We start from the raw sequence: 14,620 nt of genomic DNA, 5'->3' as shown, positions 1-14,620 counted from the left end.
TTTCAATTCAGGTTAATTTTTTTGTGCGCAACGCAGATTTTCTGTGTGCAGAGACAGTGCCAGCAGTGCGCAATTGCACACGTGCGCAGCTTAGAGGGAGCATTGGGTTGGGTTGTTCGTGAGTAAATCGGTTTGGCTGAGATTAAAGTTATTAAATTAGATTATCGCTTTCAAACCCCCGCGGTCTTTCGCTACTTGTGTGTGACAGACTTTAAGGAGCTGCTGCCAACAAACCAGCAAATAAACACTGAATATTTCATGTGTGACATTTGTGAGCTTAAACACAGTCCGTCAGTCTTTTTGCTCTTGAACAATAAAATATTAAAAACTGTCTCGAGTTCATTTGGTGATGTTCTCGTGCACGAGGTGAAAACAGCAAACAAACGTCACAGTAAATCTTTCCAGCTGATGTTGGGCATCCTCCACCTGCTGAATCCACTTCAGCCTCTTCCTGCTCATGTTCCTGTTTAGAGGCACAGTCAGTCTGTACAATGGAGAAAACTGAACACAGGAATATTTGGATTTTCCTCCTTTTTCTCTGCTCATGTTCAACTTGTTGATTCAAGCTGGGAATATTTATTAGAATTCAAATTTAGACAGAAATAAAGTGAATAATATTATTTTATTATTACGTTGATGTAGCACATGGTTCAGTTAGCTTTGTATAAACACATGTGTTAGAAATGTTCTTCAATCAGCTCTTTTTACTCTCTTACATTTCACAGCCAGTACTTTTTTACTTTTACTTGAGTAAAGAAGTTGAATTAGTACTTGGAGTATTTTTAACAGTAGTACTTCTACTTCAGTACAGACTGTGTGTACTTTTACCACCTGTGTCTGAGACCTCCTTCAGGGTCCACCTGAAGCTCTCAGTCTGCTGTGGAAAAAGGAAATCCAGGTGAGTTTCTCCTGATCACCTGAGGACGTCATTACTGTGTGAACCCACACACCACTCCTCACTCCTCCCACCCGCTGCACACAGCCACTGAGTACAGACCGGCTGATAAAGGGAGAGGCAGGAAGAGGCGGAGCAAAGACGAGAAGTTCAACGTCATTTTGCAGAAGTGAAAGTGTGAGAGAGCAGCAGCAGAGCTGCAGTCGAGTCCTGTTTGTCTCTAAAAGAAGATTCACTGGAGTCCATCAGGTTTCTCTCAGCAACAGTGGTGAGTGCAGCTGATCACACTTCCTGTTTCTACACAAATCTTCACTCTGTTCACTTCATGCTGACTCATCACAGTCACACTGGATCCATAGAAATCTGCTCATGTAAGCACAGATCCACTGTAGGAACATCGAGCTGCTGCTTCAGTCTCACTGTGGCTCTGCTCAGGACTGTGGACTCAGTCTGTGCTCTGGACTTCAGACTGACTCCACACTTCCTGGTTATTCATCACTTCCTGTTCCTATTAGATTGATTCTGGATCTGATTGATCATAAGGATTACAGACGTGAAAACACCTGTTTATTCTTTATTGATATAAAGCCTTTGATACTGTAAACCAGCAGATTTTGGTCAGTACTTCAAAAAAACATTCAGACATTTTACAAAGAGAGATTATCTGACTTAGTGTATCCTGTAAGAGTCACAGATGTTCCTGAATCATTCAGAAAACAGTCGATGCTGCACTTTATAACTTTGTGTGGAAACATAAATCTCATTATTTAAACAGATGTGTTTGAATCATCCTGATAATCGAGGCTTTAAATATGTCAGAGTTCACACATCAGCTGTGATATTCAAGCTGAACTGGATCAAACATGTCATCAGACACAGACATAGATGATGGTGTTTAATCCCAAAGCTTATTTAAACAAACTGGAGGACAGAATTCCTCCTTAAATGTGATTTTGATCAACAAAATCCACTGATCTCATTTTCACACACAGGCTTTATCATGGTGGCTTCTTCTCTACTAACATAAATCTTTGATCTGGACAAACAAATATATGAAATACAAAAATAAATCAATGTTTTCTGAGGATCCAGAATAATTGAATGATGTATCCCAGCGAGTGACTGGAAAAGTTCATCTTCTTCCATATCCTGAGTTTGTGAGGAGCTGTGATGTTCCAGTATCTGTGAGAGAAAACAGTTTTTAGTGACGCACAAATGGAGCAAATATACAGACACCACTGAATAAACATGTTCTCATAAATGCCATTAATATACTGGATCAACAGTTAATAACACATTTCTGAGGTTTATGATTCATTGTCCTCCTCACTGTCACTTCTATTGGAACAGTCACTGTTTAATATTAATGGCTCGTTGAGTCTGCTTCTACATTAATGAAGGTTGGTGTACTGATGTCACAGTGTTACAGAAACACTGCAGCCCACACTTGGAAAGTTTTTTCATCAATTGTAAACCGTTTTATTCACCGCGGGAGTTTTCTTCCTTCATGCTGGTCGGAGTTTACATCCCTCCTCAGGCCAACGCGAACAACGCACTGTGCGAGCTGGCTGACCAGATCACCACCCTGGAAAGGAAATTCCCGGATTCCTTTACAATTATCCTTGGGGACTTTAACAGAGCAAACCTCAACCACGAACTCCCTAAATACAGACAGCATATAGACTGCCCCACCAGGGACAACATCATACTGGATCACTGTTACACCACTGTAAAAGATGCCTATCGCTCTGTGCCCCGGGCAGCTTTGGGACATTCTGATCACTGCATGGTCCATCTTATTCCAGTTTATAGGCAAAAACTCAAACGTGCCAAGCCTGTAGTCAAAACTGTGAAGAAGTGGACTAACGCAGCAAAGCAGGAACTACAGGACTGTTTTGACTGCACTGATTGGACTGTTTTTGAAGCTGCATCTGAGAACCTGGATGAGCGCACGGACACTGTGACATCATACATCAGTTTTTGTGAAGACGTGTGTGTGCCAACAAAGACCTTTTGCACATACAACAACAATAAACCATGGTTCACTCCTAAACTCCAAAATCTTCGTAAGGCCAAGGAGGACGCCTACAGAAGTGGTGACAGGGCCCTGTACAAGCAGGCCAGGAACACACTGACCAAGGAGATCAAAGCAGCTAAAAGGGTCTACTCTCAGAAGCTGGAAGAACGGCTCTCAGCCAACGACCCTGCGTCAGTGTGGAGGGGCCTGCAGGAAATCACCAGCTACAGACGCCCCCCACCCACTGTTGAAGCAAACAAAGACCTGGCCAACGAGCTAAATACATTCTATTGCAGGTTTGAGACGGACAGACTCCCACGCCTCACCCTCCCCTCCCCAGAGACACTGCTTCAGACAATGACCCCCAACACACCTTCCACTTCTCCCCCCTTCACCCTCCCCCTCCCCAATCCAGTCTCAACGACCACCCCCATCCTCCCCATTTCAGACTCAACGACGACCATCACCCTCTCCAATCCAGACTCAACGACCTCCATCACACCTCTCACCCCCCTTCCCTCCTCCCTGAAACTCAGAATACACACTGAGGATGTGAGCCGACTATTTCAGAAACAGAAGCCCAGGAAAGCCCCCGGACCAGACGGTGTCTCACCCTCCTGCCTCAAGACCTGTTCTGAACAGCTGGCTCCCATCTTTACTCGCATCTTCAACAGATCCCTGGAACTGTGTGAAGTTCCCTCCTGCTTCAAACGCTCCACCATCATCCCTGTTCCCAAGAAACCCACCATCACAGGACTGAATGACTACAGACCTGTTGCCTTGACGTCTGTGGTCATGAAATCCTTTGAATGACTGGTGTTAGCCCATCTGAAGGACATTACAGGCCACCAGCTGGACCCTCTGCAGTTTGCCTACCGGGCAAACAGGTCTGTGGATGATGCAGTGAATATGGGGCTGCATTACATCCTGCAACACCTCGACCGCCCGGGAACCTATGCCAGGATCCTGTTTGTGGACTTTAGTTCGGCTTTTAACACCATCGTGCCTGAACTTCTCTCTTCCAAGCTCTCCCAGCTCAGCGTGTCTCCAGCTACCTGTCAGTGGATCACCAGCTTCTTGACAGACAGAAAGCAACAAGTGAGGCTGGGGGAGATCACCTCTGAAACTCGGTCCCTCAGTATTGGTGCCCCTCAAGGATGTGTCCTCTCACCACTACTGTTCTCCCTCTACACTAATGACTGCACCTCCAAGAACTCAGCTGTAAAACTCCTAAAGTTTGCAGATGACACCACCGTCATTGGCCTCATTCAGGATGGTGATGAGTCTGCATACCGGCAGGAAGTTGAGCGGCTGGTACTCTGGTGCAGTCAGCACAATCTGGAGCTGAACACTCTTAAAACTGTAGAGATGACAGTGGACTTCAGGAGACATCCCTCAACTCTGCCCCCCCTCATCATATCAGACAGCCCTGTGTCGACTGTGGAGATCTTCAAGTTCCTGGGTACCACCATCTCCCAGGACCTGAAGTGGGAGACCAACATCAACTCCATCCTCAAAAAGACCCAGCAGAGGATGTACTTCCTGAGACAACTGGGGAAGTACAGTCTTCCACAGGAGCTGCTGATCCAGTTCTACACTGCAGTCATTGAGTCTGTCCTGTGCTCCTCCATCACAGTCTGGTATGGTGCAGCCACCAAACAGGACAGGAGCAGACTGCAGCGGACTGTACGGGCAGCAGAAAGGATCATCGGCGCCCCCCTGCCCTCCATCCAGGATCTGTACCTCTCAAGAACCAGGAAACGGGCAGGGAAAATCATCACAGACCCCTCACACCCTGGACACAGACTTTTTGATCTGTTGCCCTCTGGCAGACGGTACAGAAGCCTGCAGACCAGGACCACCCGACACAGGAACAGTTTCTTTCCCCTCGCCATCTCCCTTCTAAACAGTTGACCTGTCACACTGCTCCCACTGCCAGACTGCAACTGCACCTTATGTACATTCCGTGGTATTCATTCCACCTCATTTCATTTCTGTATTTTGTGTATATACGTTTAGATTAGTTATTTATAGTTGGTTTACACAGCTTTGTGTATGTATGTGTATGCATGTGTAATGTATATATAGATACGTGTGTGTGTGTGTGTGTGTGTGTGTGTGTGTGTGTGTGTGTGTGTGTGTGTGTGTCTGTGTGTGATTTACATTGCTGTGCTCGAGAGCCACCATCTACCGGAACCAAATTCCTTGTATTTGTCTGCACATATACTTGGCAAATAAACACGATTCTGATTCTGATCTGGACTTACAATAAGAAGGATTTAGTCACCAACAAGGTCGAAGTTTACTTCACAGTAATTGATGGAAAATATCCAACAAACTGATTTATTCAAGTATAAAATGATCTGGATGAATCTTGGAGCTTCTGTAAAACAGTCAGAGAAACAATTTCACATCTTTTTAACGACTGTATTTATCTTCATCCCCAAAGTTATTCTGTTCATCTGGACGCTGCACTGTACAGCAGACACTACGATGTTAAGTTTGTGTTTGGGATGAACCAGTTTGTGTCTGAGTGTGTTGCTGGGTCTCCACCAGTTACTCTGAGAACTGAAGAAGCTTCTCTGATGAAACGTCTTCAAGAAACTCAAAGAAGTCCAGACGCTTTTCTTTCCAAGCTCCTCAGACTACTGACGCTTGTTTCTCTCTTTTTAAAAATGAAATTTAAAGTGAATTTTGAATCAAATGTTTCTTTTCTTTCTCCCTCAGAGTGCAGACATGTCTGCTGCCAGCAATCTGCGATCTGAAGATCAGTTTCTGTGCTCCATCTGTCTGGATGTGTTCACTGATCCAGTCACTACACCATGTGGACACAACTTCTGCAAAACCTGCATCAGTCAGCACTGGGACATGAATCAGAGCTGTCAGTGTCCCATGTGTAAAGAGACTTTCTACACTAGACCTCAGCTGAGGGTCAACACCTTCATCTCTGAGATGGTTGCTCAGTTCAGACGTGAAGCTCAGCAGAAAGCCAGCAGCAGCAGCTCAGAGCAACAAGCTGCCAAACCAGGAGAAGTTCCCTGTGACGTCTGCACTGGAACCAGACTGAAGGCCCTGAAGTCCTGCCTGGTGTGTCAGACCTCCTACTGTCAGACTCACCTGGAGCCTCATCTGACACTGAAAGGCCTGAAAAGACATCAGCTGATTGATGCTGTGGAGAACCTGGAAGGCAGGATGTGCACGAAGCACGATAAACTTCTGGAGCTGTTCTGTAAGACCGACCAGACATGTGTCTGCGTGCTCTGCTCTGTTTTAGAGCACAAGAACCACGAGTTTGTTCCTCTGAGAGAAGAATATGAAGGAAAGAAGGCAGAGCTGGAGAAGACAGAGGCTGAGATTCAGCAGATGATCCAGAAGAGACGACTGAAGATTCAGGAGATCACAGAGTCGGTGAAGATGAGTAAAGATGCTGCAGACAGAAAGAAAGCAGAAGGTGTTCAGGTCTTCACTGCTCTGATGGAGTCTGTTGAGAGACGCCTGAAGGAGCTCATGAAGGAGATCGAAGACAAACAGGAAACTACAGAGAAACAGGCTGAAGGTCTCATCAAAGATCTGGAACAGGAAATCTCTGAGCTGATGGAGAGAAGCTCTGAGGTGGAGCAGCTCTCACGCTCTGAAGACCACCTCCACCTCCTCCAAAGCTTCTCCTCCCTGAAAGCTGCTCCACCCACCAAGGACTGGACAGAGGTCAGAGTTCATCCACCATCATATGAGGGGACTGTGGGGAGAGCTGTGGCTCAGCTGGAGGAGACAGTCTGGAAACCCATAAAGAAGAAGCTGTTTGAGGCTGAGCTGCAGAGGGTGCAGCAGTATGAGGTGGATGTGACTCTGGATCCTGATACAGCAAATCCCTGGCTCATCCTGTCTGATGATGGAAAACAAGTGTACTGTGGTGATGTGAAGAAGAAACTTCCAGACAACCCAGAGAGATTTTCTTACTGTGTTTGTGTTTTAGGAGAGCAGAGTTTCTCTTCAGGCAGATTTTACTTTGAGGTTCAGGTTAAAGGAAAGACTGAGTGGGATTTAGGAGTGGCCACAGAGTCGATCAACAGGAAGGGACAAATCACACTGAGTCCTGAGGATGGTTTCTGGACTGTGATGCTGAGAAATAGAAATGAGTACAAAGCTCTTGATGACCCTTCAGTCCCCCTCTGTCTTCATCCTGGTCCTGAGAAGGTGGGGGTGTTTGTGGATTATGAGGAGGGTCTGGTCTCCTTTTATGATGTAGGTGCTGCAGCTCTGATCTACTCCTTTACTGGCTGCTCCTTCACTCACAAACTCCACCCATACTTCAGTCCCTATATGAATGATGGTGGTAAAAACTCTGCACCTCTGATCATCTGTCCTGTCAATCAAACTGAGTCGATCAACGACTGATTTTATTTGATGAATGATTGATTTTTCTTTAAGGGACCAAATGAACATATTGAGTGTAAATCCTCTACAGTCTCCATGTTTCTATAGAATCTGATCATCAGGACTCTGATTCACACTTTGATTCTCATGGAGTTTGATTTGAACAGAAGAAAAGTTGAATCAGGAAATGTTCCCACTGATGGAGACTCGAGCTGAAGAGCAAATATCAGAGAATAAATGTCCAAAAGCTTCATTTACAATAAAGTTTGTTCAATGCTTTGAGTGAATCCAGACTCATGTGTGGCTGTTATACGGAGCATCAGAGTCCAGCTGAGTTATGTTGGATACAAACTGCTTATTTTGGCTCTGTGAGGATTTTTGTTCACTGAAAACTGATAAGACGGATAATATTCAAAGAACTCTGTAGAGATTCATGCATCCATGTTCTCCACCTGCAGGTGTGGAGGAGAAAGGTGGAGCACAGACTGCTGCATCCTTTCAGTCACATCATTTTGATGATTATATTTCCATGTTGTGATGATTTGGGTTAAAGAGAAACAGAGTTGAACGGCTGCAGTCACAGCATGAAGAAGATGCTGAAGCTGAGCTGTCAGTGAACATGTTTCACTGTGATTTGATTTGAAGAATATAAAGTGTGTGTGGCTGCTGACAGCTGCAGTCTCTGTTAGTCTGCATGTTCAACACACACACAACTTTCCCCCTGAGGCAACCATCCAGCAACAACACAAAGAACAGCTGCACACACACACACACACACACACACACGCACACTGTTAAAGAACACTTTACTGGTTTTTATTGTTTTGAGGTGGAATTCCTCCTCCTTCAGTAACAATGATTTGAGGTCTCTACCAGTGTCTACAGTGGTTTTAGCTCAACATACAATTTACTGAAACATGTGTTTTTTTAATGCCATACAAACTATTTTAAAAGAGCTTTGATTACAACATCTTTGCTTTTTCCTCCAATCGTTTATTCTGCTTATTTCATCTGGTTTAACTAACAAAGGGTTAAAATTTAACTCTTAACCTGATTTAATCGTTTAATTTCTCATTAACTCAAACTTTTAATTTATTTCCTTGTTTAATGTATTATTTCTTCATCCTTGTTTAAGTTTTGCTGATCCTGTTTAACCTGACCTTTGACCTATTAATTTTAACTTAACTGTACTCTTGTTTTGACCTTTGACCTACTTATTATTATTATGCCCCCCCCCCCTCCGAAAATGACCTCCAACAAGAAAGCCTCATTTCTGCTGTTTAACAGAGAAGAAATGTAAAATGATGCAAAATTACAAAACTCTTATCTGTGTCTCTAATCAAACCTCTGTAACTTTGCTCTGATTCACTTCAGCAGCATCAGCTAATGTTCACATGTTGATTCATGGTTTTCTTTCGTTTTTGATCTCCTGCAGAATATTCTAAGACCATCTGCCATAAAATCCCAGGCCAGGAAAATCTCCTTCATGTTTTTCTGTTTTATCCTCAGTTACTTTCACACAAAGGCATCTGCTGTGATGCTCACACTTTTGATAATGTCTCGCAAGTGCCAGCTTTCTTTTTATAGATGTAAAAATATGGAAATGTACTGATACGTGATCAGAATTATAATATTTCTGACTGAGGCAAAATTTCCCCAATTAAAATTAAATTGAATCGAATCAAATCATGGATCAAATCAATTCAGGACCTTGTGAATCAGATCAAATCGATTCTAGAAATCAGTGACAATACCCAGCCCTAAAGCTCACTACTAGCCTGTAATACAGATACTGGTATTTGAAATTACATGGTGGTGGATAAAAAACTGTCACTTTTTATCCACCACCATGTAATTTCAAATATCAGATTTTTCTCTATGTGTTCAAGCAGCATGTGTGCAAGGCACAGTTCTAAGTACAAGCGCATGTTTCAGTTACGATTTTGTTGGAAGCTGATTTTTTAAAATGATTTTTCTTTGGAAGCTTTAGAGTCAGATTTACTGACATTTGCAGCAACTGAAACCTTGAGACTGAAAGCTGTGGACAGGAGTATTTTTGCAGCTGATCTGCATATGGATTTGTAGGACTTTCACTTTCAGAAGGAAAAATATTTAAATCAGCATTGCATTGCTGCTAGGAGAGCTGAGCTGAAGTAAAAGTGAAAAGGCTGCAATACATCGAAGGACATTAATGTAAGAGCTATACAGTTCACAAAGCACATGTGAGTTATTTGAGTGGTGTGTACAGATCCAAACTTGACACTCACATTTTGTTACGAGTGATTCACTTTGTTAGCTTTGAAAACATCACATTCTTCATGTTAGTTGGTTTAGATGAGTGATCTCCAGGATGAAGGATGAATGAGTGCAGAGGCCTGTTTCATGGAGGCTGTTTAAGTGTGATGTAAACCTGGATTAAAAAACCCACATTTGAACACATTCATCAGTGGCTGTGACCATGTTGAAGGACTAATGCTGACGTGCTCTGACACTCATTAGCATAGAAAACAAAGTGGTGAAAGCACAGAGCCCTGAGGAGCTCCACTGGACGGCTCTGTTCACACAACTTACATTTAATGATTTCACTTTTATTTACATGCTAAACACCCTCAGAGAGAACAGTTGTTTCAGAGCTGCCAGCTTTATTGGAAAGATGAACCGAAATCATTTAACCTAAAATAGTCCAATTTATGACAAACTAACACGGTGAAATGTTGCAGGATTAAAATGTGTCGATGGATGAACTCTTTCAGTATAAGATCAAATAATACAAAACACATGAAGGTGAGGAGAAATGAATTTTAAAGTAAGTGTGACTTAAAGCAGACTGATTCTTTCCTGGTCAGGCTGAAGCTTTCACCGTCTGACGTCTGTAAAGAAACTGAAACACGTTCACAGTGTTTAGTTTTACTTCACAAACACAGAGAGAATCTGAACTACAGGCCGGCTGTGGGAGTTACACCTGACCCAGAGACACACGTGTCACACAGCACACCTGTTCAGGTACACGTGTCACACAGCACACCTGTTCAGGTACAGTTGTCACACAGTGGAGGTCAAACCTTTATTGTCCCGCTCTGTGCCACAAACACCAGATTAACCAGTTTTACTCATCATCCTTCTACTGTCAGATTTTACTGGTTCAGGTTTTATGAATCACCATCTGAGAACGTCTCTGATGTGGACGCCACTCACACATACACTTCCTGTAGGAGGGTCACATTACCTGTTATACGCCCCTTTATGATTATGACAGCTCCGCCCCTTTCACGTGAGGTTAAACCCAGAGAGCTTCATGTGACCTCTGACCCTGATCACCAGCGTTAGGGTCAGTGAAGGTGAGATACCGTGTGACAGGAGGAGGAACAATAAAGTTTTATTTGTACGAACACGTAAAACAGATCAAATCAGAACGAAGCAGGTGGAGCTCAGTCAGGGTGGAGGTGCAGACAGGTGAGCTGAAGGGGAGGAGCCAGTCTGGTCAGGAACTCTCTGTCTCCTCGAGTGAACCTCCTCACCTCTGAAACACACACACACAGACACACGACTCTGAAGGTTGCAGTCAGGTTGGGTCAGGGTGGTGAGGGTGCGGTTACCTTCTGGTCTCTGGTTGGTGCGTTTCCTGCAGGTGAGGCTGAGCGGCCGAATCATGACATCACTGCTGCACAGACACAACAGGAAGTGGAGGAGGAAGTCGTCAGCGTCCCCGTCACACACCTGAGACAGAGACAGAGGTTATGTGACTGCAGACTCACGGCTCGGCTCTGTGGAAACGTCCTGCAGGACGCCTGTTTCTCTCTGTGGTGTCCCCCCACAGTGTCTCCACCGTGCTTCACTGTGTGGACGCTGTTCTTTGGGTTGTAGCTGCATCTTCTTCTCGTTTCACCTCCTCTGACCACAGGACGTTTCAGTCTGCAGGGTCTTTGTCCCGGTCGTCCTCAGCAGTGTGGCTGAAGGTGTCTGCTCTGCAGACGTGGAGCTCTGTGAGCTCACAGTGTGTCCCTGTGCAGCCTATAGAGTCTTTGAGGTCTTTGCTCTGACAGGCTTGTTCTGTACTGGGCGGCTCTTTGACTTTCTTCAGGTTTCACTTCCTGACACTCTGATAACCTCAGATATCCACAATGTGAATCCTCACAAACGTCTGTTTCTCTCTTTTCACTCAAACCTTCTGACGTTTTTACACCGACTGTAAATATGAAGAAAACCCTCAGTTTGAACTTGAGTCTACAAACTGATCTTTGCAAAGTAAATAACAAATAACATGAATGAGTTAAAACATAAATGGAAATAAGTGCTCATTAATCATAAAGAGTCTCGTGTCACAGTTTATGGAGTTAAAACGTGTTCTTGTTATTTTAAACAGGACGTCTCAGTTTAGACTCCACGTTTGTGTTTTTATAAACTGTTACTGTTTGATACTAATCTCACTTTCTTATGATTATAATTATTTTCTGCAGTAAAGGACAAAAATTAATATTCAGTTAACACAGCTCCACCTGTGGGTGGAGGGTCCCTGTGGGTTCTCCTGGTGTGACCCGAGTCCTAAATGCCTCTCGCTGTCCTGCCCCTCCCCTGTGGTCTCCACCCTCTGTGTGGGAGGTGTGGCGTTGCAGTGAACATGGAGCTGGTCAGCCCTGATTACCCTCAGAGCTACACCACCTGCTGCTTCTTCAGGTCGAGTGGGTGGAGTCAGTGGCACGACCTGAGTCTCACTGAAACACACGGCTGTAAGGCCCCTCCCCCCTGTTCACGTGAGCCCAGCGTGGGTCCGTCACACCTACAGACTTTTAAAGGTGGAAGTGGCCACGCCCCCAAACCAGTTCAGCAGTAAAGTGTGAGCAGACGGAGCTGTTACCAGGATGCAAACAGGATGTGCCCTTTCACAGTTAAAGCCTTAGAAATAAAAACATGACCCGATCTTAAATTTTAAAGACAAAATAAAGTTTAAAGACGATGATGAGCACGTGATTCACCTGTGACAGGTAAATATATACACCTGACAGGTGGTACTGACCTGGCTCTGCCCACGAGGGAAGATTCTGATGTGACCTCTGACCCTGAGTGCTCTCTGAAGCCCCTCCCACTGAGCATCAGCCAATCCCAGCAGAGCACGAACCAGAGCCGCTGAGAACCAGACGTGAGCCTCACCTGTCCCGTCATCAATCACCAGCCTGATTGAAGAGCAGAGCGACATGGTTTGATCATGTGACCGTCACCTGACTGATCCAGGTGACTAACATGTATCAGCAGGTGAGCTCAACAGGAAGCTGCTCTTACTTTGCTTTGGACTGAAACACTGACGAGGTCGAGTGACACTGAGAGCTGCTGCAGCCCTGAGAGAGAGAGAGCAACAGGTAAACACACACACCTGAAATTGTGAGCAGTTTACTCCAAAACTACACTTTACTTACGTGCACTAACACTAACACACCACCAACACGCTAACAACACATGAAGCACTCTGAGTACTTTCACTGCACCCGAGAAACTACAACTAAACACATCCTGTACACACTGTGTGTATTTTATGCAGTACCTGTGTGTACACGCTGCCACACAGCAAGCAGCTCCACTGCAGTTGCAGGAACAGGAAACACACCACGTGACCTTTGACCTGTCCCACAGTGCACCTCTGCTTGCTGCTCAGAGCCCACTCACCCAGGTGCATGATGGGAGCAGGAGGAGGAGGCTGGGCCGAGCTGATAGAAACAAAACAAACAAATAAACAACAGCACAACAAACACGTGAACTAGAATTTACCTGCCCTGTAAACTTACCTGGTGTCTCCCAGGGAGACCACAGTTATCGAGCTGACAGGTAAGTACGTGCAGTACACACTTCCTGTCCTGAAACACACACACAGGTAAACCACACAGGTACGTAACCATCGGCATAACTTTGTATTGAACAGTGGGGGGTTCAAGATCTCTGTCTAAATAAATAAATAAATCTGGGTACATTCCCAGAGGATCAAACAACTATTTTGCTTGTAACATCTGAAATGAGTAAAGAAAATCAGCAGCCTATTTATGCAAGATAATTCATAATTTTATTGTTGGGTTACATTGGTTGGAAATGAGTCCAAATAAAGAGTCCAAACATTTATAAGACTGTCTATGTGTGTCTCACCTGGACAGCCTCCTCTGGAAACCAGACAACAGCAGAGTGTTACCCGGCAACAGGCCAGGTGGGTAGGGGGTGTGGCTTAAGTCCAGGTACGCCTGCAGACTCCTCCCAACTTGGTCACAAAGAGTGAGATGCACACCTGCAAACACACATTTAGCTAACAGTCAGACCAGAGACTCACACCTGAAGCACTGATGCCTGCAGTTCCTCTAGTGTCCAGCAGAGGCAGCAGTGAGTCAGCCCCCATAGACCCTCATGTTAAAACCTGACAGCAGAAAAAGCCTGATACACAAACCACCTGTGTGTTTGTACCTGAGTGTGTGTGTCCAGAGAGGGCAGTCCTATTGTTCACACTGATCCTTTCAGACACCACACCCTGAAAACACACCAGCTCTGAGCTGAAACACACACACACACACACACACACACACACACACACACACACACACACACACACACACCAGTAAGAGTTTAAAGCAGGGTAAAGAGATCGTTTTTTATCGGATTACGTAGTGGAAGAGAAATTGTTGAAGCCATGTTTCCGAAGTAACAAATACCCGACGGATGGCCTGGATTGCAGCCATTGGAAGACCAAATATAACGTTCCAGAACACTCCAGCTCACATGTTAGTCTGCTCCAAGGATTTCCACAAAGATCAGTCTTCTGTTGTCGTTTTTACGTAATTTATCATAACATAATTGTTGATGTAGGTTACAAATAAGTCTTACATTGATTTGAATTGAATTCGTTGCGCTATGCTGCTTTGTTCACTGTGGCTTTGCGAGCTAATGTTTCTTGTGTTTTGTAGGAAAACCAGCCTACAAAATGCTGAATGTGATCCAGACTGGGCACCTCTATCAACCTGGGTCATACAGAGTTTAAAGCTGCTACCACAGCCAGATTTGATCGGTTATGAGAGAGAGCGATATCAAAACAGCCACAAAAAGTCCCGCATATATGTGCCCAAGGGTTGTATTGAAGCAATCAAGTGATGAATAACTGTTTTCCACTATGTTGTTTTGAAATGTTTTTTTTTTTGGTTTTTTTGCATTGTTGATTTGTTTTTTACCGAAGCAGCTAATAAAGCATGATGGATTTTTACAATTTTGCCTCTTTCTTGTGAGATTCTATAATAGAATGAAACAATAATGCCAGTTATAAATAAAGACAATAAATTGAATGAATTACGAAATGCTCATTTTATTTC

At 44.4% G+C, this 14,620-nt stretch overlaps 2 protein-coding genes across 2 annotated transcripts; one reads left to right on the top strand and one right to left on the bottom strand.

The window, feature by feature from the left end:
* The first annotated feature begins 1,059 nt into the window (after positions 1–1,059).
* LOC134624329 (E3 ubiquitin-protein ligase TRIM21-like) lies at positions 1,060–7,573 on the top strand. Its single transcript, XM_063469311.1, has 2 exons — positions 1,060–1,163; positions 5,640–7,573. The coding sequence occupies exon 2, from the start codon at positions 5,649–5,651 to the stop codon at positions 7,305–7,307; it is 1,659 nt and encodes a 552-aa protein (XP_063325381.1). The 5' UTR covers positions 1,060–1,163; positions 5,640–5,648; the 3' UTR covers positions 7,308–7,573.
* Positions 7,574–10,520: 2,947 nt separating this feature from the next.
* LOC134621680 (CST complex subunit CTC1-like) lies at positions 10,521–13,659 on the bottom strand. Its single transcript, XM_063467965.1, has 8 exons — positions 13,596–13,659; positions 13,416–13,551; positions 13,064–13,132; positions 12,823–12,985; positions 12,564–12,619; positions 12,301–12,457; positions 10,883–11,003; positions 10,521–10,806 (listed from the first exon to the last, which is right to left on the bottom strand). The coding sequence occupies exons 1-8, from the start codon at positions 13,657–13,659 to the stop codon at positions 10,715–10,717; spliced, it is 858 nt and encodes a 285-aa protein (XP_063324035.1). The 3' UTR covers positions 10,521–10,714.
* Positions 13,660–14,620: the final 961 nt, after the last annotated feature.

The sequence above is a fragment of the Pelmatolapia mariae genome, linkage group LG3_W, assembly GCF_036321145.2.
Source record: "Pelmatolapia mariae isolate MD_Pm_ZW linkage group LG3_W, Pm_UMD_F_2, whole genome shotgun sequence".
NCBI lineage: Eukaryota > Metazoa > Chordata > Actinopteri > Cichliformes > Cichlidae > Pelmatolapia > Pelmatolapia mariae.
The sequence above is the reverse complement of the archived record's forward strand: the minus strand, read 5'-3'. Positions and strand labels throughout refer to the sequence as shown.

Excerpts from the sequence above, each read along its gene's own strand:
- LOC134624329 (XM_063469311.1), top strand. The coding sequence starts at position 5,649 with ATGTCTGCTGCCAGCAATCTGCGATCTGAAGATCAGTTTCTGTGCTCC.
- LOC134621680 (XM_063467965.1), bottom strand. The coding sequence starts at position 13,659 with ATGGGGGCTGACTCACTGCTGCCTCTGCTGGACACTAGAGGAACTGCA. Across the intron at positions 13,552-13,595 it reads TGCAGGCATCAGTGCTTCAG|GTGTGCATCTCACTCTTTGT; the intron begins GTGTGAGTCTCT and ends GTGTGTTTGCAG. Across the intron at positions 10,807-10,882 it reads CACCAACCAGAGACCAGAAG|AGGTGAGGAGGTTCACTCGA; the intron begins GTAACCGCACCC and ends TGTGTGTTTCAG.